This window comes from Procambarus clarkii, chromosome 61 (assembly GCF_040958095.1).
Source record: "Procambarus clarkii isolate CNS0578487 chromosome 61, FALCON_Pclarkii_2.0, whole genome shotgun sequence".
NCBI classification, from domain to species: Eukaryota; Metazoa; Arthropoda; class Malacostraca; order Decapoda; family Cambaridae; genus Procambarus; species Procambarus clarkii.
In genome coordinates, this window is record NC_091210.1 from 7493349 (window position 1) to 7515471 (window position 22123).

The following is a 22123-nucleotide window of genomic DNA, read 5'->3' on the forward strand; positions in this document are numbered from 1 at the left end:
CACCAAACGCCACCACCGCCACCCGCCGCCACTACCCACCACCACCAGCCGCCACCCACCACTGCCACCCGCCACCAGCTGCCACCACCCACCACCAGCCGCCACCACCCACCACCGCCACCACCAGCCGCCACCCGCCACCACCAGCCACCATCAGCTGCCACTGCCACCAGCCGCCACCGCCCGCCACCAGCTGCCACCACCACCAGCCGCCCGCCATCAGCCGCCACCGCCCGTTGCCACAGTCGCCACCGCCAGCCGCCACCCGCCACCACCACCCACCACCACAGCCACCCGCAACCAGCCGCCACCACCGCCACCACCTGCCACCAGCCGCCACCACCGCACGCTATCAGCCGTCACCGCCCGTTGCCACAGTCGCCACCGCAAGCCGCCACCGCCAGCCACCACCAGCCCCCACCACCGCCGATCACCACCACCCATCACAGCCGCCGCCCGCCACCGCCCGCCACCGCCCACCATTACCGCCCGCCACCACCACCCCCGCCGCCACTGTCCGCCACCGCCACCACTGTCCGCCACCGCCGCCAATGTCCGCCACAGCCGCCACTGTCCGCCCGCCGCCACTGCCCGCCACAGCCGCCAATGTCCGCCACAGCCGCCACTGTCCGCCCGCCGCCACTGTCCGCCACAGCCGCCACTGTCCGCCCGCCGCCACTGTCCACCACAGCCGCCACTGTCCGCCCGCCGCCACCGCCACCACTGTCCGCCCGCCGCCACTGTCCGCCACCGCCGCCACTGTCCGCCACCGCCACCACTGTCCGCCACCGCCACCACTGTACGCCACCGCCACCACTGTCCGCCACCGCCACCACTGTCCGCCCGCCGCCGCCACTGTCCGCCCGCCGCCACTGTCCGCATCCCGCCACTGTCCACCACGGCCGCCACTATCCGCCACCGCCACCACTGTCCACCCGCCGCCACTGTCCGCCCGCGCCACTGTCCACCACCGCCGCCACTGTCCGCCCGCCGCCACTGTCTACCACCGCCGCCACTGTCCGCCCGCCGCCACTATCCGCCACCGCCGCCACTATCCGCCACCGCCGCCACTGTCAACCACCGCCGCCACAGCCGCCACTGTCCGCCCGCCACCACTGTCCGCCCGCCGCCACTATCCGCCACCGCCGCCATTGTCCGCCACAGCCGCCACTGTCCACAGTACAGCCTCCCTTCTCTCCGTTAGTTAATAATTATAATTGTTAGTAAATAATAAAAGAAATATAAATTATTAGATTTTTTTACCCATAAATTGGTTTTAATATTTAAATTGAAAATAATAATATAATATAAAATAAAATATAATAAAAATAATATAATATATTTTATATTTATAAATATAAATAAATATAATTTAATTTCAAGAAATTTAACTTTAAACACAAAGATGTGAAAAGGGTTCAGATTATAGGCTCAAACCTTTCATAAGAGATTCATATTGGTGTATGAATGGATTATGAATGACTCATGTTAGGATTGTAAAGTTGCCACAACATCTCAAATTAGTGTTAGATACGTAGGTTTTGGTTATAAGTTTTGGAAACCTATTTAAGTCCACACACAATATCGTATCTGATACGATAAAACAAACGTTTCCAATCCTTTCAAATACTTTCCAGATATGTTGTGGCAACCTAAAATTGTTTGCTGGGGAAGCTATAAGATGCTTATTTTAAAATACTAAGTAGGTTAGGTAAGGTCGGTGTTTTCTATGAAGCTTTTCAAGGGAAACTATTATGTTTAGTATGTCACCTATGCACGCAACTAATAAGTGTTGGGATCGAATTGTTGACAACCCAACACATTTAATTTAGGTTTATTCTGAATGTCTATCCTAATGCTTCGTTGTACTACAACGGGGTACATGAATCTGAACAGGTGTCAGCCTCAGCCGGACCTGTTGTCAGGTGCGACACACTTTGTGCCGAGGTCTGACAAAGGACAAGAAAATAAGATGGTATAAAACTTTATCATGGATATATTGTGATATATCTCTAATCACCTTATATACAATATTTTACATGTATATATATATGTGCATTGTACACAAGTACAGTTAAATATATATATAGAGAGAAAGATACTACGACCATGCTACGGTCGTCTCTTGTCCGATTGATCTTCCCACTTATAAATCATCTACTTTCCTGCAATTTGTACCGCTATCAGGAAAATCGTTACCTCCATGCCGACCTCTAAATCTCACAGCTGTTATCTTCCATAACTTTCAAGAGCGTCGACCATGCCTCGAGGTCCTCTTCCTTCATGAGGGTGGAGCACACTAACAGTTGGGTCGGTTGGTCACAAATCCAAACGCGACGACAGCCTGTTGACTCAATGGAGTGGAGTAGATGTCTGTCTCTCCACATGCTCCGGCCAGCACACGTTACCTCGCCCGGTGGTTCTGATTGGCTAACAGACATTCCCGCCACCGGACGAGCCACACCGTGCTGACAGTTAACGACCTCCATGGCTGTTAACCTCGTTCTTCCTGTAATAATGAACGTATGACTTAAATAATCGTGCCTTTATGCGATGAAATAACACGAAATACGATATACCGTAACACTCCTCCCCCCTTAAAAGAGTGTTATTTCGGAGTATCCACACTAATTTTCTCTACCGGCATTATTCCTTTTTCGTCCATCCTACAAAGATTCAACTCAATCTAGTAATGACATGTCTTATCAGACATACCTTATCATTTTTGTAGACATGGTGTTGTAACTACTGACCACTGATCTTTGGCGTACAGGATCTCCTTTTCCTCCGACTGCACACAATATCTGTTTTAACAACAAATTATCTTTAAGTATATACAAAAAAATACATATGTACATTTTCTGAACACACCGCTTTGGAAGGTGTGGCTGATACAAAAGTACTTTCCTGAAGTCTACCGTCCTTCATCAATTCACTATTTTCTTTTCTAAAACGTTTTATTTCACACTGTCTACCGTTTTCTTTATACAATACTACGGGATAATGCGTCAGCCATTACGTTCTCCTTTCCTTTAATGTGTACTATATTTAAGTTATAGTCTTGTGATATTAGAGCCCACCTGGTTAGGCGTTGGTTGGTATTCTTCATTTTATTTAAAAATACGAGGGGGTTATGATCTTTGAAGACCGTAACAGGTCCTATGCCCGCTACCACGTATACCTCAAAATGCTGTAGCGCCATCACTAAGGCTAAGGTTTCCTTTTCAACGGTACTATATGCTCTTTGGTTAGGTAAAAATTTCCTAGAGAAATAGGACACTGGTTTACAAGTTCCATTTTGGTTCTGAGTCAAAACAGCGCCCGCACCTACATCACTTGCATCGACAGAGGGAAAATGATTTCTGAAAATCGGGTGAAACCAATACAGGGGCTTCTGTTAGCAATGATTTCGTTTTATTAAACGATTCTTGACAGGCTTCGTCCCACTGCCACTTCTTATGTTTCGCTAAAAGTCCTGTTAATGGTGCCGCAAAGGTTGCAAAATTTCTGCAGTATTTTCTATAGTACCCCACCATGCCAAGGTACCTGAGAAAATCTCTTCTCCCTCTAGGCACAGGGTACTTATCTATGGCTTCAACTTTTTGTCTGACAGGGGCAACCTCCCCTTGTCCTACGATGTATCCAAGATATTTCAATTTTGCTTTGCCAAATTCACTTTTTGGGAGATTAATAGTCAAATTTACCTCTTCCAATTTATCAAACAACTCTTTTAGTTGATGAAGGTGTTCTTCCCACGAGTGTGAATACACTATGATGTCATCAATATAAACTGTACAACCTACCATCCCTTGTAGGATTTAATTCATGGCTCTCTGGAAACATCTTCCACTATTTTTCATACCGAATGATAGTACTTTATATTGATAAAGACCGTCAGGTGTCACGAAGGCAGAGATTCCCTTGGCACTCTCTGAGAGGGGTATCTGATAGTACCCTTTCAAAAGGTCAATTTTAGATACGAACTGGGCGTGTCCTATTTGGTCAATACAATCCTCAATTCGAGGAATTGGGTACGAATCTGCGATAGTGACCGAATTCACCTTTCTGTAATCCGTGCACAACCTATGTGTGCCATCTGGCTTTTTCACCAGTAGACAAGGTGAGCTCCAATCACTGTCGCTCAATTCTGCCAGATCGTTATCCAATAGATATTTTACCTCACGTCGCATAATTTCTCTCTTTTCAGGATTTATTCTATACGGATGTTGCTTTATTGGTCGAGCTCCTCCTACATTTACCTCGTGCGTAATTTCGCGGTGTCGTCGCGGTACGTCAGAGAATAGTGATAGGTATTTCATGAGAATCTCTTCTATGTCCTGCCTCCTTTGATCATCTAAGTATGTCAAGTGTGCATTCATCTCTCGTAACCACTGAGAATTAGAAATTCGGGCTCCATCTGCTCTTTCTAGCCTCTTATGGTTTAATTCCGTAAACTCGTTGGAAACTGCGCACATTACAGCAGTGTCTAGTTGCCCATCCTCATCTCTATCCCGATACCTTTTCATTAAGGGGGCGTCTGGTTGGCATCTGGGTCCAAAAATGCAAAAATGAAAACTCATTCGATTTCAATCAAACTTTTTTGACAAGTTCTATATGAAAAGTGTTTCATCTGGTCCAAGTTTCAGCATTGTAGCATAAATAGGAAGGGAGAAAAAAAATATTGAAGTAGTTGTGAAAATTATGCAAAAATGGTCAAAATCGATTATCAATCAAAAGTGTCAACTGAAATCATAACTACAACTCTTTGCTATCACAATAGCATATATTAAACAAATATTATTATTAGTTTAATTGGAAAAAAATTTTAAGGAAAAAAAAAAAAAAAGGATTTTTTTTTCTTTTTTTTTTTTTAAATATTTTTTTTTTTCATTTTTTTTGGGGCGATTTGCATCAAACTTACACACCTGACCTTACGTAAGCCTATCTGTAAGGATGCCAATTTTGGAGAAAATTGGTTGATGTCAACCCCAGCCACAGATTTTAGAACCTTAGACTTTATTCATTTCTGTTTTTTTTTCAATTGACACAAACGTTTACAAAACTCATTCTTTTTTTATTCAATTTACATGAAACTTACACAGTATATGTGGAGGGCATGTCTCTACATTGGGGGGCTTTCATTTTTCTCTAAGTTCATTTATTGATTTTATAATAGCAATAAACATGCCATATTTGCAAAAAAAATTTGGGGAACTTTGAACATTTGTATTAGGAAAACTAAAGATGTTTTGGAAATTCTAAATCCCCAAATCCTTTATTATATGCTAATGTGTCAGAAAAGTGTCACAGAATAATTTTATCTGAAACGTGTGTTCTGAAGTGTGGACTTGAAAATGTGTAAAAAACGTTCAAAAAAAAAAAAAAAAAAAAAAACTCCCTTTCTATTTACGCTGCAGTACTGAAACTTGGGACAATTTAAGCACTTTTCATATACAACTAGAAAAATAATATTGGTTGACATTGAACAACTTTCATTATAATAACCAGACGCCCCCTTAAGTTCACATGACATATCTGGGATTTTCTCGGTCTGTCAGGCATGTGTATTACGTACGTTAAATCACCAAGTTTCTTCTTGACCATATAGGGTCCACAAAATTTTGAATCATTTACCGTCCCTTTTACAGGTAGATAGACCAATACCTTATCACCTGCATTAAAACTTCTCTTTTTGGTACCTTTGTTGTAATATTTTGCCATGGTCGCTTGGGATATTTTCAAATTTTCCTTCGCCAGCTTTCGCGCCCTGAACAATCTGCATTTAAACTTTTGAACATACGTTTCCAGATTATCTCTTGAACCTTCAGATGTTAACCGATCCTTCAACATAACTATAGGACTTCTCACCGTATGCCCATATACTAATTGAAACGGTGTCATGCCTAAGGACTCAACTACTGAATCCCTGATAGCAAACATTATTGGGGCGATGGCCTCGTCCCACTGTGCCCCTTGCTCAGCACAATAAATTCGCAAAAGGCTCTTCATAGTGCCATGAAAACGTTCGATGGCCCCTTGAGATTGGGGATGATAGGGAGATGACCTGATCTGTTTCACATCCCAATCCTTCATTGTCTTACGGAACAGCTTTGATTGAAAAACACTGCCCAAATCCGATTGCAAAACCTTCGGCATTCCTACCCACGAAAAATATTGCTGTAACCTGTCAAGCAATATTCTGGAGGTTATCTTTCGCACGGGAAATGCCTCGGGAAAACGAGTCGCTGAACACATGATGGTAAATAAGTATTCGTTCCCTTTTCTTGTTCTGGGTAGGGGACCTACGCAATCCACTATTATCCTTTCAAAAGGTTCCCCAAACGCTGGAATTGGCTTTAGTTGGGCTCTAGGAAGCGCTGGAGCAGGTTTTCCCGCTCTCTGACAGGGTAAACAAGTTCTGCAATACCTTTTTACATCTGCAGCCATACCTGGCCAATAAAAATGGTCTTGTATTTTCCTAAGTGTCTTATGAACACCGAGATGTCCCGCCATTTCTAATGCATGGGCAACTTCCAATACAGAGTTCCTATAACCTTTAGGTACCATCACTTGATCCTTTTCAACCCAGTCTTTGTCAGCTGGCGCGTGGTCTGATCGCCATTTTCGCATCAAAACCCCGTCGTCCAGGTAATAGTAAGTGGGTGACGTGATACAAGCATTTCCTCCCTTAGCTTCCTTTATATATTCTTCAAATTCTAATATCTGGGCAGCTATAAACTCTGGTTTGCTTACCTTTATGTGGGATGGTAATTGTGGTCTTACTTCCACTCTCGCTGTACTTGGTGCGGCACTGTCCTCAAACAAGTCTTTTAATCCAAAATCCACCTCTTCCTCCTCCATTGCAGAAGATACGTCCATCCTCTCTGGCACATCTCTTAGTCGAGCACTCTGCGCTCGGGTTACGACGCAGGCCGGATATACTTCTATTTGATCATCTTCTGAGGGATCCTCCAGAATACTGGCGAGCGTTGTTATTACATTTTCATCTTCCACATTGTTTTGATGTTCGTTTGGTACATCACTGCGCAGTACCTCTGGCAACACACTTGAGCCGCACAAATCGTTGCCCAAGATGACATGTACTCCAGGAACGGGTATGTCCGAGCACACTCCTAACATCACTTCATCTGTAAAGTAATCAGAGGTTAGCTTTACTGTACACACAGGTATATGCATCTCCGAATTTATACCCCGTACCTTAATTATTTGTCCATTTATACAAGATCTGTACTCAGGAATCAAGCTTTTCAGTATTAAGCTCTGATTCGCTCCTGTGTCACGTAATATTGTGACTTTTTGATCAGGCTGACCCCCAATGCTCACCATACCTTTGCTAATGAAAGGGTTATATCCTTTCGTAATGGACATCTTCTCCTGGGACAATTCCTCCTTTAAATTTATATAAGGACTTCTGTATTTACGTACTGCGAGGGACACCACTCTTCTGCCTTGCCTACACTCTCTACTTAAGTGTCCAGGCTTGTTACATGTGTAGCATATTACCTGAGAAGAGAATCCTCGTCCTCTCGAACCACGTTGTCCATTATAATAGGATTCGCCACGTCTCCACTGTCCTGTACCTCGATATCTAGACGTATTTCCTCCCTGACCCGAGGGTGCGCTAGCCTGACCCTCGAATGCGTCACCTCCCGACGGAGAAAATTCCACATACCCCTGACTTTGTCGGGCTATCGGCTTGCCAGTATATCCACGACCATCTCTACTGTTCCACGTATACCGTCTTTTACTACCCTGCAACTTTGCATGACCTTTTTCTTCATATTCCTGGAGACTTCTGTAAGCTTCCGTAATTACATCTGCTTTGTCCGCTGCTTCTAAGAGTGTTTTTATTCCTGCTTCTTGAACCTTAAACCTGGTGTCTGGAGTCACCATCTCCAAGAATTTTTCCATTAACATCAATTGTTTCAAGTCTTCGAAAGATTCTACCTTTTCGGAACCCATCCATCTTTGGAATCTACGTTCCAAATCTCTGGCGGTTTCAGCATATGTGCTCCTCTGTGTCTTTACCATTTCTCTGAACCGCTTCCGGTAAGCTTCAGGTGTCAGTAGAAATGACCTTAATACGCTGTTTTTCACAGTCCAGTAATTTTTACAATCTTCAAGAGAGAGCTGGGTATAGGCCTCTCTCGCTGCCCCAGTCAATCTTATTTGCACCAATTGGGCCCAATCCTCCTCTGGCCACTGCTTTAGTGTAGCAACTTTTTCAAAATGCTCAAAAAAAGACTCAGACTCTTCTGAACAAAATTGCGGAACCTCCTTTTCACGTGCCTTGTGATCATATGCTGCAGGCATAGGTGTGCTCTCCAAGTGTACCTCTCGCTCTCGCCTCTGAGCAGCCACAAATTTATTAGCTTCGATTTCCATTTGCTTCGTTTTCTCCTTTTCTAATTCTACACGCGTTTTTTGCTCACTTTCAAGTCTCACTTTCTCTAATTTCAGTTTCTCTAACTGAAACTGTCTCTCTTCCCTCTTAATTTGAGCTTCCAGTTTCAAACGTTCCAATTCATATTCTAAATTTCCACTCCTACGAATTAGAAGACACTTCCTCATTATCTTGTTCAACACTTTCCTTTGCACTCACATCTAATCCTACCGCTCCGACGTCTTCGCATCGTGACCTTACTTTATTTCCAAGTTCTTGTCTCATATAGACCACTTTAGTCGACACTAATTCTATCTCACAGTGTTCGGCGATTTGCTTCAGCTGTTCTTTCGTACAGCTCTCCAAAATCAATGGGTCCTCTTTTGTTATAAATTCTTGGACACGATCCATGATAAAACTTTGCCTGGCTGGACACTTAGATGACTAGCAATGGGTGCTGCAAGTGTACACAGTGTGTCTTGCTCAAAACAATCCCGGACAGGCCCCCATATGTGTTGGGATCGAATTGTTGACAACCCAACACATTTAATTTTGGTTTATTCTGAATGTCTATCCTAATGCTTCGTTGTACTACAACGGGGTACATGAATCTGAACAGGTGTCAGCCTCAGCCGGACCTGTTGTCAGGTGCGACACACTTTGTGCCGAGGTCTGACAAAGGACAAGAAAATAAGATGGTATAAAACTTCATCATGGATATATTGTGATATATCTCTAATCACCTTATATACAATATTTTACATGTATATATATATGTGCATTGTACACAAGTACAGTTAAATATATATATAGAGAGAAAGATACTACGACCATGCTACGGTCGTCTCTTGTCCGATTGATCTTCCCACTTATAAATCATCTACTTTCCTGCAATTTGTACCGCTATCAGGAAAATCGTTACCTCCATGCCGACCTCTAAATCTCACAGCTGTTATCTTCCATAACTTTCAAGAGCATCGACCATGCCTCGAGGTCCTCTTCCTTCATGAGGGTGGAGCACACTAACAGTTGGGTCGGTTGGTCACACATCCAAACGCGACGACAGCCTGTTGACTCAATGGAGTGGAGTAGATGTCTGTCTCTCCACATGCTCCGGCCAGCACACGTTACCTCGCCCGGTGGTTCTGATTGGCTAACAGACATTCCCGCCACCGGACGAGCCACACCGTGCTGACAGTTAACGACCTCCTTGGTTGTTAACCTCGTTCTTCCTGTAATGTTGAACGTATGACTTAAATAATCGTGCCCTTATGCGATGAAATAACACGAAATACGATATACCGTAAAATAAGTCAATAGTGACTTATTATTGATGGGTTGGTTTCCGCGTCCTCCCCAATATTACCCCCTCCCCTGTCTCCTCATGCTCCCTTAAATCCCCCACTCCCATCCCCTTATCCTCCCCAACATTTCCCACTCCCTCGTTCGATGCATCCCCAAACGATCTGATGATCCCATCAGAAAATTAAGAACATCAAATGATCTGACGTTCCCATCACTGATATATAAGAAAAACAGATAAAAAATGAAATGAAAAACAATGAAAAAATACAAAAATAAACTGTGTTCAGGAAATGAATGGTATGGTAAACAACACAGCTCAATTTCAACACAATGTCACACAAAATAAATAATATCAAAATGAAAATAAATCGAAATTTATGAAAATTAAATTTATCAATGCAATCGGAAACATTGAAATAAAATCTTAACGTTTAGTATAGCGTGAGTTGCTATTAAGTGCAACAGATGGCGCGGTTTTTCAAAAATGCATGTTTTTTACATGTCACAAGTGTGACATCCATATAGTTGGTTATGTCAGACATCTGCAAGAGTTGAAGGAGGCATTTGAGCAGAGTTCCGTGCTGCGTTTCACTTACGAGATGGAAAAGGATGGGAAGCTGCCCTTTCTAGATGTAACAGTCATGGAAAAGAGCAGAGGTTTCCACACTGCAGTCTACACTAAGGAAACGAACATAGGAATGTGTCTAAATGCCAAAAGCGACTGCCCAGATAGGTACAAGAGGAGTGTTGTTAACGCATATGTCGACCGTGCTCTCAGCCACAGCTCAGAATGGAAGCAAGTCGACGAAGAACTCTGTAGGGTAAGGCAGGTCCTACTCAACAATGGCTTCTCCAATGGTTTCGTCGAAGACATCATAAAAAGGAAAGTGAAACACCATGCAACCTCTGAAGAGACAACTAACACAACACCTACACCCCCTATTAGACTATTTTACAGGAACTTCTTTTCCACAGCTCATAAAACGGAGGAAAGGGTCCTGAAAGATATTGTTAATAGAAACGTTATCCCTACAGACAAAAATCAGAGGATACAACTGACGATTTACTATAAGACAAGAAAAACGGCCAGCCTACTCATGAGAAACTCTCCAGACACAAAGCAGAACGCTTTAAAAGAGACCAACGTCGTCTATGCCTTCAAATGCCCTCTTGGGGACTGTAAGCTCCAAAAAACCCAGTATATAGGCAAGACAACATCTCTTTCTAGGCGTTTAACGATGCATAAGCAACAGGGCTCCATTAAGGAACATATAATCTCTTCCCACAACCAAACCATCGCCAGAGAAATCCTAGTAAACAACACAGAAATCATCGATAAATACAGCGATAGCAGGCGGCTTGACGTTTGCGAGGCACTACACATTAAGAAGTCAACACCAGCAATCAACAGCCAATTAATGCACAACTATATTCTACCCACCTCAAGACTTCGCTCCAATATAGAAGCATCAAGAAATATGGACCAATAGGCTTTCTACAATCACTTCTATTCAATACCCATTGTTTCGTGTTCTGTCTTGTGTTGATGAATTTAATACCCTATTAAATACCACCTCACCCCATCCACCTCACTCAAATGTAGATATAAACAAATCGGAGATGTGTAAGTTCTATTCAGTTGTGAATGTGTAACTAAAGTCTTTGAAAATGTAATAAGTTTTACGAAACGCGCTCAAGTGTCGCATCAGACTAGAAATAAAAAACAATTTTGGAGAATTGATTTTTGAATTACCACCAACAGTGAAAAGAAATGTACGAAAGATTGAGAAAATTCGTGTTAGAATTATTAATCTTACTTTTTCGGTCATATTTAATAATATATGTCTACAGGAAAGACTGCTACCAAAATATACTAATATATATATATATATATATATATATATATATATATATATATATATATATATATATATATATATATATATATATATATATATTTCTGAGGTGTTCACCATCTTACAGTAGCCAAAAACTAAATGAGTATGACCGGTTACTGAAATCAATGCTAGAAAAAGCCCTTAACCTCTCTCTCGATGACCTACAGTGGAAACAAGCCTCTCTTCCCGTAAGACTTGGGGGCCTCGGAGTTCGAACAGCATCGCAAATCGCTGTTCCAGCCTTCCTGTCCTCCTTATCAGCATCCGACGACCTTGTGAAGGAAATTCTACCTGCCCACTTACATCAGCTGGCAGGTGTACATGATCCCAATTTTACACACTGTGCCACAGAGTGGGCCTCTCGTGCAGGCCAATCACCTCAACCACCATCCCCAAAAGCCCACAAGCAATCCAGCTGGGATGGTCCCATTGTAGACCAAGTTGCTGCAGAGTGCCAGGGTGCTGCAACAACACAACACGACATTGCTCGCCTCACAGCAGTAGCAGCACCACATGCAGGGGATTTCTTGTTAGCAACCCCAATGTCGGCAACTGGCACGCGTCTCACACCACACGCCCTCCGAATTGCTGTGGCCCTCCGCCTTGCTGCCCCAATTCACACCAAATATAGGTGTATATGCGGCGAGGTGGTGGCTGACAGGTACGGCCACCATGGCCTACTCTGCCAAAGCACAGGGGGATGGCACTTGAGGCACAGTGAAGTTAACGACATCATCAAGAGGAGCCTCACCACAGCTGGATGCCCAGCTGAAAGAGAGCCCCGTTACCTAACACCCCCGTAACTCTGATGCTCTTATTGGTCGCCCGGATGGTATCACAGTGAACCCCTGGAAGAATGGCAAGCAGTTGGTATGGGACTACACATACGTATCAACCCTGGCTAACACCTACATTAACCTCACTGTTGTGTAACACTGTAAAAGTGTTTGGTTTAGGTTAATACATACATAGAGTACATGAGTCACAGACAAGGATCGGAGAGGCGCCAGTTGTCTGCCTGAGATCTCACACCTCTAACCGTTAACGACCCCAAGTGACCTGAGGTCAGATCATGATAATTTCACCTTGCTTCCGCTAAGCGTATAATTGGAGCCGGGTAGCCTTCAAACATGCCGACGTTTAAGGAGTGGCTTGGTAGTGCCGGAGGCTATCTACTTGTGGGCGGAGTTAGCTACTAGGTTCCCCAATATAAACTCGGAGAGCTATCCAGCATAAAGCATTAACAGACAGAACAGACAGAACGGCAGTCAGGAGAGCAGAGCAGACGGGAGGCTGTCGGCCGGCAGGGCGGGAGTCTCCGTCAACTACAACCCCCCCCCCCCCTCTCTATTCAACTTAGACTCAGTCCTCGGTGAGTGAACATTAAGGTGACTTGGTCGTGTTTACATATGTTGTGTGATGATCAGGGGCAGTCAAGTTGTAGGGTTCTCGAATTCTTGGATGATGACTCTCTTTAACATTTTAATTGGATTGCTTATATTATGATACTTCATGTGAAATATAATTATGAATTTATTATTTAAATTGTGTTTAACTTTATGCCCTAGAGCTTTGAGTTGAGGATTTGAGAAAGCCTCAGTGGTTACTGGGTTCATGATATAAATGAGTACATGTTTGGAGTTGATACATGGTACAGAGGGAACATACTAATAATGAACTCATGATAACATCCTTTGAGAATTTTGTGATACAGGCAAGTTCCATTCCTTGTCTTGTATGTAATGATCATGAATGGATGGTGGCAGCATTTCGTCTTCTACTATCTACTCATCTACTTCTACTATCCACTCTTCTCCTTCTACCTATCTACACCTCTCCCTCCACCCCTCTCTGAACTCTCACTTTCAACTAATGACCCTCCTCGCTCCTCCGACCTCTCTGCCTCTCACCCCAAACCCTCACTAATTACTTCACTATTCATTTCTTTCCTTTCGTTTTCTCTTATACGTTTGTGGCTATGATTCTGTATTCTAGAGTTCTCTCTAGAGTTTCGGGTAGCTGATCAAGTGACGGCGCCTTGTAGTCTTAGCACCTAGGTAGTCGAATACCTAGGTTACAAGGTGTTGAACGAGAGAGGCTGCCTTAGGAACTCTGGGAGTGCTCTAGAATAGTTAGCTAACTGGGGACGGGATAACGGACTAGAGAGAGCTGTTTCCCCCGGCCTCGTTAGTTAACTGGGGGGTGGAATAATGGACAAGATAGAGCTATTTTCCCCCACCCCCCGTTACAATGATGGCAGCGGTGTTGAACAATGTTGTAGGTAGTTGGTGTTCTTTTAACATTGTTCAGTCCCACGTGTCTTTTGCCGCTCAGGCGCTATCAGGGAGATCTTGACAGGTGTTTATTATTCGCGAGTTAGCGAACTTTTTTTCAGGTTAGGAGATAGTGATTCTCTGGTGTTGTGTTTAGTGATTTTGTGAGTTTTGTGTAGTTCAGGGAATGTTCACCAGAACTTGCGTGTGTAGTGATTTATGTTAGTAATAAGATTTGGCGATTTGGGAACTTAGCGGTGTTGGTAGTGCAGGTCAGCTGAGTGTGACAGGTGACCTCGCATGTCCCACGGGGACACCCAGCCACCGCTGGTCTCCAGGTCAGTTGGGGAGTGGCAGGTGTAGTTCTTAAGTAGAATTTAGTGGTGGTTCTGCTCAGATTATTGCGATCGACTGTTTTACTCCATTTGAACGCAATAACCCGAGGTGTACTGGTATTGTACAGCATGCTAGGGGGAGGCTTAGTATGTCAGTAGACTTCACGTTGGGGACGCTCGACGTTAGATAGTCTGGTCACAGGGGTGGCAACAGTTTGGAGTTGTTGACCGGCGGAGAAGCTAGGGAGACACTCTGGGTCACGTAGGTGGCTGTAGGTTAAGGGTGGGAGTAATGGTTAATTATGTACTTAAGATTAGGAACGGTACAGTTAAGTTTAGGCTAGTGTTTTGTCTATTAGTGTTGATTTTTTTTGTGACAAGTTAAAGGTAGTGATGACCTTATTCTCTCTTCTCTAACTTTCCTCTGTTACTGTCTTATGTTCCACCAAGTCAATATCATTCAGTGTTAATTGGATTATTTTAAAAATTTAAGTGTAGTTGTTGCCAGGAGGAGAGCGGTATGACTGGACTGTGTAACCCTATACAAACTACAGGGTCACATAACATATCTTGGGAGCACGATATTGTCGCCTTTCTGTTCACCCACAGGTGGGAGCCAGAAGAGAGGAGAGACGCACATACAAAAGAGGGAGACGGCTGCTGTGTACCACACTCACGGGCGTTAATCACCACCACCACGACCAGCCCACTACCTGGAGGTCACGGCTCCACCACCACCACCACCCCAGGGGACCCCAAGATGCAGCCCTCTCGGTCGGTCAACATTGGTCTACCCAGTGGACCCCAGGTCGTTCTGCAGACGACCCCAGACGACCCAGTAAAGATGGAAGAGGAGCAACAACGACTCCAGTCTGTACCACCAACATCGGTCTACCCAGGATGGACCCCAGGACGGACGGACCCCAATGGACCCCAGGTCGCTTGTCAAAGACCCATGGGAGGAGGAAGAGAGAAGAAAGAAGAGAGAAGAAAGAAGAGAGAAGAAGGAAGAGAGAAGAAAGAAGAAAGAAGAAGAAGAAGATAAGACAAGCTGAGTGAGACACGATGCCTCGTGTCCCTTGCTGGTATCAGCATCATTGCACGGAGCGTAATTGCAAGACAGGATCGTTTGCCTTAACTGGCCGCCCCTCCTACAAGCATGTTGCTCTGTTGAGTGATTCTTCCTGTGTCATGCGGACTTGATGTGGCTGTCAGAAGTAGCTCTCTGAAGGAGGCGTGCTGGAGCAACAGGGAGGAAGAAGAGTAGGATGGGATTTCTACTGTTGGCAACTATATGAAGGTCTCGAAACTTGTAGTCCCTATAGCTGTGAAGAACCCCAATATACGTCTCTCATGGTGACTGACGTAGGGCCAATTACAGATCAGCTGGGACAACCGAATTCCACGGTCCTGTGCTCAGTTCAAGTAGTAACGGCTTTCGGGTTGACCAAGTGTTGTTGTGCGTTAACGACGGAGAAGCGACGGAGGCAGTTGTGTTGAAGAAATGTGGTACAGGATTATCTACAAGACCAAGCAGTGACGTCGCCCAGACAGAGACAATGGACGTCTGTCTACATATTTCATTTTTTAGAGTAGGATGATGTATATTTGTTTAGCTAGGATGTATTCTTTTCGTTAATAAAGTTGTCGCACACAGCTAGCTTGCTTTAGCAGTGTTGCAAAAACTTTATTTTCGGGGAGAAGGGGAGATGTAACACTGTAAAAGTGTTTGGTTTAGGTTAATACATACATAGAGTACATGAGTCACAGACAAGGATCGGAGAGGCGCCAGTTGTCTGCCTGAGATCTCACACCTCTAACCGTTAACGACCCCAAGTGACCTGAGGTCAGATCATGATAATTTCACCTTGCTTCCGCTAAGCGTATAATTGGAGCCGGGTAGCCTTCAAACATGCCGACGTTTAAGGAGTGGCTTGGTAGTGCCGGAGGCTATCTACTTGTGGGCGGAGTTAGCTACTAGGTTCCCCAATATAAACTCGGAGAGCTATCCAGCATAAAGCATTAACAGACAGAACAGACAGAACGGCAGTCAGGAGAGCAGAGCAGACGGGAGGCTGTCGGCCGGCAGGGCGGGAGTCTCCGTCAACTACAAACCCCCCCCCCCCTCTCTATTCAACTTAGACTCAGTCCTCGGTGAGTGAACATTAAGGTGACTTGGTCGTGTTTACATATGTTGTGTGATGATCAGGGGCAGTCAAGTTGTAGGGTTCTCGAATTCTTGGATGATGACTCTCTTTAACATTTTAATTGGATTGCTTATATTATGATACTTCATGTGAAATATAATTATGAATTTATTATTTAAATTGTGTTTAACTTTATGCCCTAGAGCTTTGAGTTGAGGATTTGAGAAAGCCTCAGTGGTTACTGGGTTCATGATATAAATGAGTACATGTTTGGAGTTGATACATGGTACAGAGGGAACATACTAATAATGAACTCATGATAACATCCTTTGAGAATTTTGTGATACAGGCAAGTTCCATTCCTTGTCTTGTATGTAATGATCATGAATGGATGGTGGCAGCATTTCGTCTTCTACTATCTACTCATCTACTTCTACTATCCACTCTTCTCCTTCTACCTATCTACACCTCTCCCTCCACCCCTCTCTGAACTCTCACTTTCAACTAATGACCCTCCTCGCTCCTCCGACCTCTCTGCCTCTCACCCCAAACCCTCACTAATTACTTCACTATTCATTTCTTTCCTTTCGTTTTCTCTTATACGTTTGTGGCTATGATTCTGTATTCTAGAGTTCTCTCTAGAGTTTCGGGTAGCTGATCAAGTGACGGCGCCTTGTAGTCTTAGCACCTAGGTAGTCGAATACCTAGGTTACAAGGTGTTGAACGAGAGAGGCTGCCTTAGGAACTCTGGGAGTGCTCTAGAATAGTTAGCTAACTGGGGACGGGATAACGGACTAGAGAGAGCTGTTTCCCCCGGCCTCGTTAGTTAACTGGGGGGTGGAATAATGGACAAGATAGAGCTATTTTCCCCCACCCCCCGTTACAGTTGCACAACCAGGTGGCGCTGCCACCCACAGGGAAGCAGCCAAATCCCGTAAGTATAGAGAACTGGATCAATACTGCAATTTTGTCCCCATCGCTTCTGAGACACTCGGCGCCTGGGGTAAAAGTGCTACCAGTTTTTTGAAGGAACTGGGTTCTAGGCTCATTGAAACAACAAGGGACCCGAGAGCTGCAAGCTTTCTTTTCCAGCGCCTCAGTGTGGCGATACAGAGGAGAAATGCGCACTGCATCCAGGGTTCCTGCCCGCCATCTGAGGAGCTGGAGGAACTCGACAACCAATGACAACCATCTTTGTAACCCATATGTAACTCCTTTTTTGTAACAAAGTTCAAATAAAGTAAATATATATGTGTACATACAAAAGAATGGGGGTGGTAGGAGAAGATAATATTAGTGTTCAGTGAGAAACCACAAGGTCTCCTCTGAATACTTTTTATTTTCTTCTCCGAGGCTATGGGTCCCCACATTGGCACCAGAGGTGGTACCATATATATATATATATATATATATATATATATATATATATATATATATATATATATATATTATATATATATATATATATATATATATATATAAATATATATATATATATATATATATATATATATATATATATATATATATATATATATATAAATATATATATATATATATATATATATATATATATATATATATATATATATATATATATATATAAATATATATATATATATATATATATATATATATATATATATATATATACATATATATATATATATATATATATATATATATATATATATAGAGGTGGTACCCTCACAAACTATATATATATATATATATATATATATATATATATATATATACATATATATATATATATATATATATATATATATATATATATATATATATATATATATATATATATATATATATATATATATATATATATATATATATATATATATATATATATATGATAGCAGTACCCAGCCACGCATTGGCCGGGTACTGCTAATATATATTCCTGTCCCGCTGGAATATAACTTCCAAGCCGGTAACTTCCAAGCGTGCAGTAGGTTGGGGGACATGTATGTTCTGCAAAAAGAAACATTCAACATACCGTTGTGCCAATTATCCTACCAATTATTATGTGCCTACTGCACAAATTACCATCCAGAATAAGAGGGCCAAAATCCATACCCATGGATTGTTTGACCAAGGGTCCCAGAGAACACATGTCACTAAAAAGTTGGCAGATTAACTACAATTAAGGCCTGTTGCCTAGACGACAATCAATATCTTAAGGTTTCTAACAAATACAGGACCTGAAGTCTACCAGGGGGTATAACTATTAGTTCGATTTGGCAGCTACGTCTGTCAGGTACAAGTCATTGTGGTGGACAAAATACCAGCCGACTTACAAGTTCAAGGTCTAGGAGCAACAGCCAAATTCCTGAGAAATAGAGGAATAAAATTGGCAGATAATATTAAGTCTGATCACCTCACTGACTCCGGTATCCTTGTAGGTACAGACTACTACTTTGATTCATTGGTAGCTCTACTAAATATCAGGGCATAACCATGTTAAATTCTGCAGGAGGCAAATTACTCTCAGGCCCAGTACTAAGTCTGAGGAGACCTATGCCTGCAGATAAACAATATCAGTAGAAATCTAAATTTGACATTGATTATGTCTCCAGTAGCATAGTACTAAGGAGATTACAGCTGACTGTCGCAACAGATGTTGATCTTAATATCATCAGTTAAAGCAGAAGATGAGTTCACGAGGCTTCAGTGGCAAATCAGTGAACAGAAGCCTAAACAGCTACAAGTCACTGCGACCAATGTCACTGATCCCACTTCAGTCTCAGAATCATACTTGACATTAGTGATTGACTATTCAATCCTCTGAATCAACTATCTAAATTAAACACCAATTAATCTGACGACTGATTTTGATACATATATAATTTAATCAAGATGAATTCCAAGGGCCTCAGTGTTTATATATCAGTTTACAGTTACCTGAACAAGCTTCAAGTTATTATAACTAATGTTACTGATCTCACTGCAGTCTCTGAATCATATTTGACTGTAGTACTTGATCACATTCAGTCCTCTAGTTAAATAATATGTAATTATGATAGAATTTTTGACTTCCAAGAGTTAACAGGGAAATGAAATCGAATTAGTCTTCTAACCCCTGCAACTCTAATACAGGACATTCATCCTGTACGAACAGACACACAAATGGGTGATTACTAACTACTAACATCAAATTAATCTAATAATTTCTAAGGAGTAGTATCAGTGTTTGTCTGTTCTAAATACGCCTTTGACCCGTGTTCGGCCTCCAGGGAATTATTTCAGAAATCCCGACACCATTAAATAATATTAAATACAATAGGCAGATAATATTGCTGCTGTTGCATACACAAGTTAACCCATACAAAATGTAGCACAGCGGAATTTTCTGTCAACACAAAACGAGATATCATTGCCACATAGCGCTATATATTCACCAGCTATTCTGTTGGGAATTATTCTTAATACCTGCAGTCTTTGGATTTATAACATTATAAAAACATATCATATGAATTACCATAATTATTAATATCAAAATCGAGTAAATGTGACCTTTCTAGCAATTACTGACATCTGGAAAAGGAGAGCCAGGCATCAGTGGTGGGAGGGAGGTCACCATTGTAGTTAGACCAAGTCGTTTGGAGTAAGTTCAGCTCCTATAATTCTCCCTTGGACGAAGTGTAATGGAGACCATATTAGTACTTCCTCCATCATCAACACATAGTCAACATCTAAACATGGGGAAATATCTTTCTGAAATCTTATCTATAGTAATTTCTGGCCAGTAATATCAGGTAGATAGGATTAATTCCGGTTAGAACATGGGGCAAAGACTCAACCCAGGTAATTAATCCTTGGTGTAATAATCCTTAATCTAATAATGTAACAAATGTTTCCAAGCTAAATGAAACAACTAGAGACCATAGAGCCCCCAGTTTTCTCTTTCAGCGCCTTAGTGTGGCGATCCAGAGAGGAAATGCTCACTGCATCTACAGTTTCTGCCCGCCATTTGAGGAGCTGTACAACTTGTGACAAGTGGTCTTGTACCCTGCATGTACCCAATGTTGTAACCCTTTTTGTGTAATGAAATATTAAAAAATAAGTTAGATATATATATACACACACTAAAAGAATAGGGGTGGTAGGATAAGAAAATATGAAAGTGTTCAGTGAGGATCCACAAGGTCTTCTCTGAGTACTCATTACTTTCTTCTCCGAGCCAATGGGTCCCTACACTTGCACCAGAGGTGGTACGCCTTTGAAACAGGAATTTCCTTAAGTACTAAGAACTTTCGTATATTAATACATCTTCAGAAGGAGTGGTTTTACAGGTCGAGTACTGGACATAAATAGGCAGGAGAGAATGGTAGAGTGAGGTGAGGTACAATAAGTGGGCACAAATATGAACTGCACAAAAACTGCAGAGGGCCTATTGGCCCATCCGATGCAGCTCCCATACATAACCACACACAGATAATCATTGCATAAGATAGTAAATATTTACAATGAATTTGTGAGACAAATGTGTTCCAATGATCCTACTCAAATCGCCCTTTAATTGATCTATTAAAAATGGATCTAAGTTATATAAACCACTGCCAATGTTCAAATTACTTTCTTTTGTGATCTGTATCAAAGCAGATTCAATTATGTTTCTATTATAGGTACTTTTACAGTTCGTTATTGAAGAAGCCATCTCCCAATCAGTTTGGTGAGCATCTTCTGACAAATGAACGAACAAAGCATTAGACAATTGGCCATGTCCTACAGAGTGTTTATGTTGCGAAATTCTAGATTTCAAATCTTTAGATGTTCGCCCAACAAAGAACTTATTACAGTCTTTCAAGGTATTTTATAAATGACACAATTATCACTACGAGGGCTGTTTCTAACTAATAACTTACCAACAGTATTTTCATAGCTAAACAATACATGTATAGCAAAAAGTTTCAAGGCCTTGACAATATTCTCAAACCCAGAGAAATATGGTAAACATAATACATTCTTTGGGCGATTTTTTCTCTGCATATATTGTTATAATATGTACAACGTGTTTTGCTACGGCAAACTTAAAAAAAAATCAGTGGGTAACAAAGCTTGAGACCAATCGAATCAATATTCTTATACTCGTCATCTAAGAATTCTGGACTCACAACTCGAAGAGCTCTTAGATGCATTGAAGAAAAAATGGATTTTTTCACATTGTATCTATGCCCTTAAAAATAATGAACATAAGCTAAATTATTCGTAGGTTTTCTGTAGACACTAATCTTTAGTCAAAAATCTTCCCTATGAATAAGTACATCTAGAAATGGCAAACATTTATCAATTTCAGTCTCCATAGAAAATTTTATAGAGGTGACTTGATCATTAAGTTTGGCTACAAAATCGTCTGTGTTTACATCTGAAGGCCATATACACAAAATATCATCAACATATCTAAACCATGGAATGATTCCAGGGGTAATTTTTGAAACAAATTTCTTTTGGAAGAATTCCATGTACAAGTTTGAAAGCAATGGCGATAAAGGATTAACCATTGCCATTCCAAAAGTCTGTATATAATACTCATTATTAAAGGTAAATTTACATTCTTTAATGCACAACGTAACAAGATTGACAATAATATCAGCAGAAAGAGGTAAAACATGATTCATTACTTCAGGAGCAAGATAATCAAGAATATCATCAACCAATACCTTTGTAAACAAGGAACAAACGTCAAAACTGATTAACTTTACATCAGGAGTGACAGGAACACTATTCAATTTGTTAACTA

General features: G+C 42.1%; 1 protein-coding gene across 1 annotated transcript; it reads right to left on the reverse strand.

Moving 5' to 3' along the window:
* Positions 1–3818: 3818 nt before the first annotated feature.
* Positions 3819–8592, reverse strand: LOC138354110 (uncharacterized). The gene is made up of 3 exons (XM_069307973.1): positions 6450–8592; positions 5801–6158; positions 3819–4548 (listed from the first exon to the last, which is right to left on the reverse strand). The coding sequence occupies exons 1-3, from the start codon at positions 8590–8592 to the stop codon at positions 3819–3821; spliced, it is 3231 nt and encodes a 1076-aa protein (XP_069164074.1).
* Positions 8593–22123: the final 13531 nt, after the last annotated feature.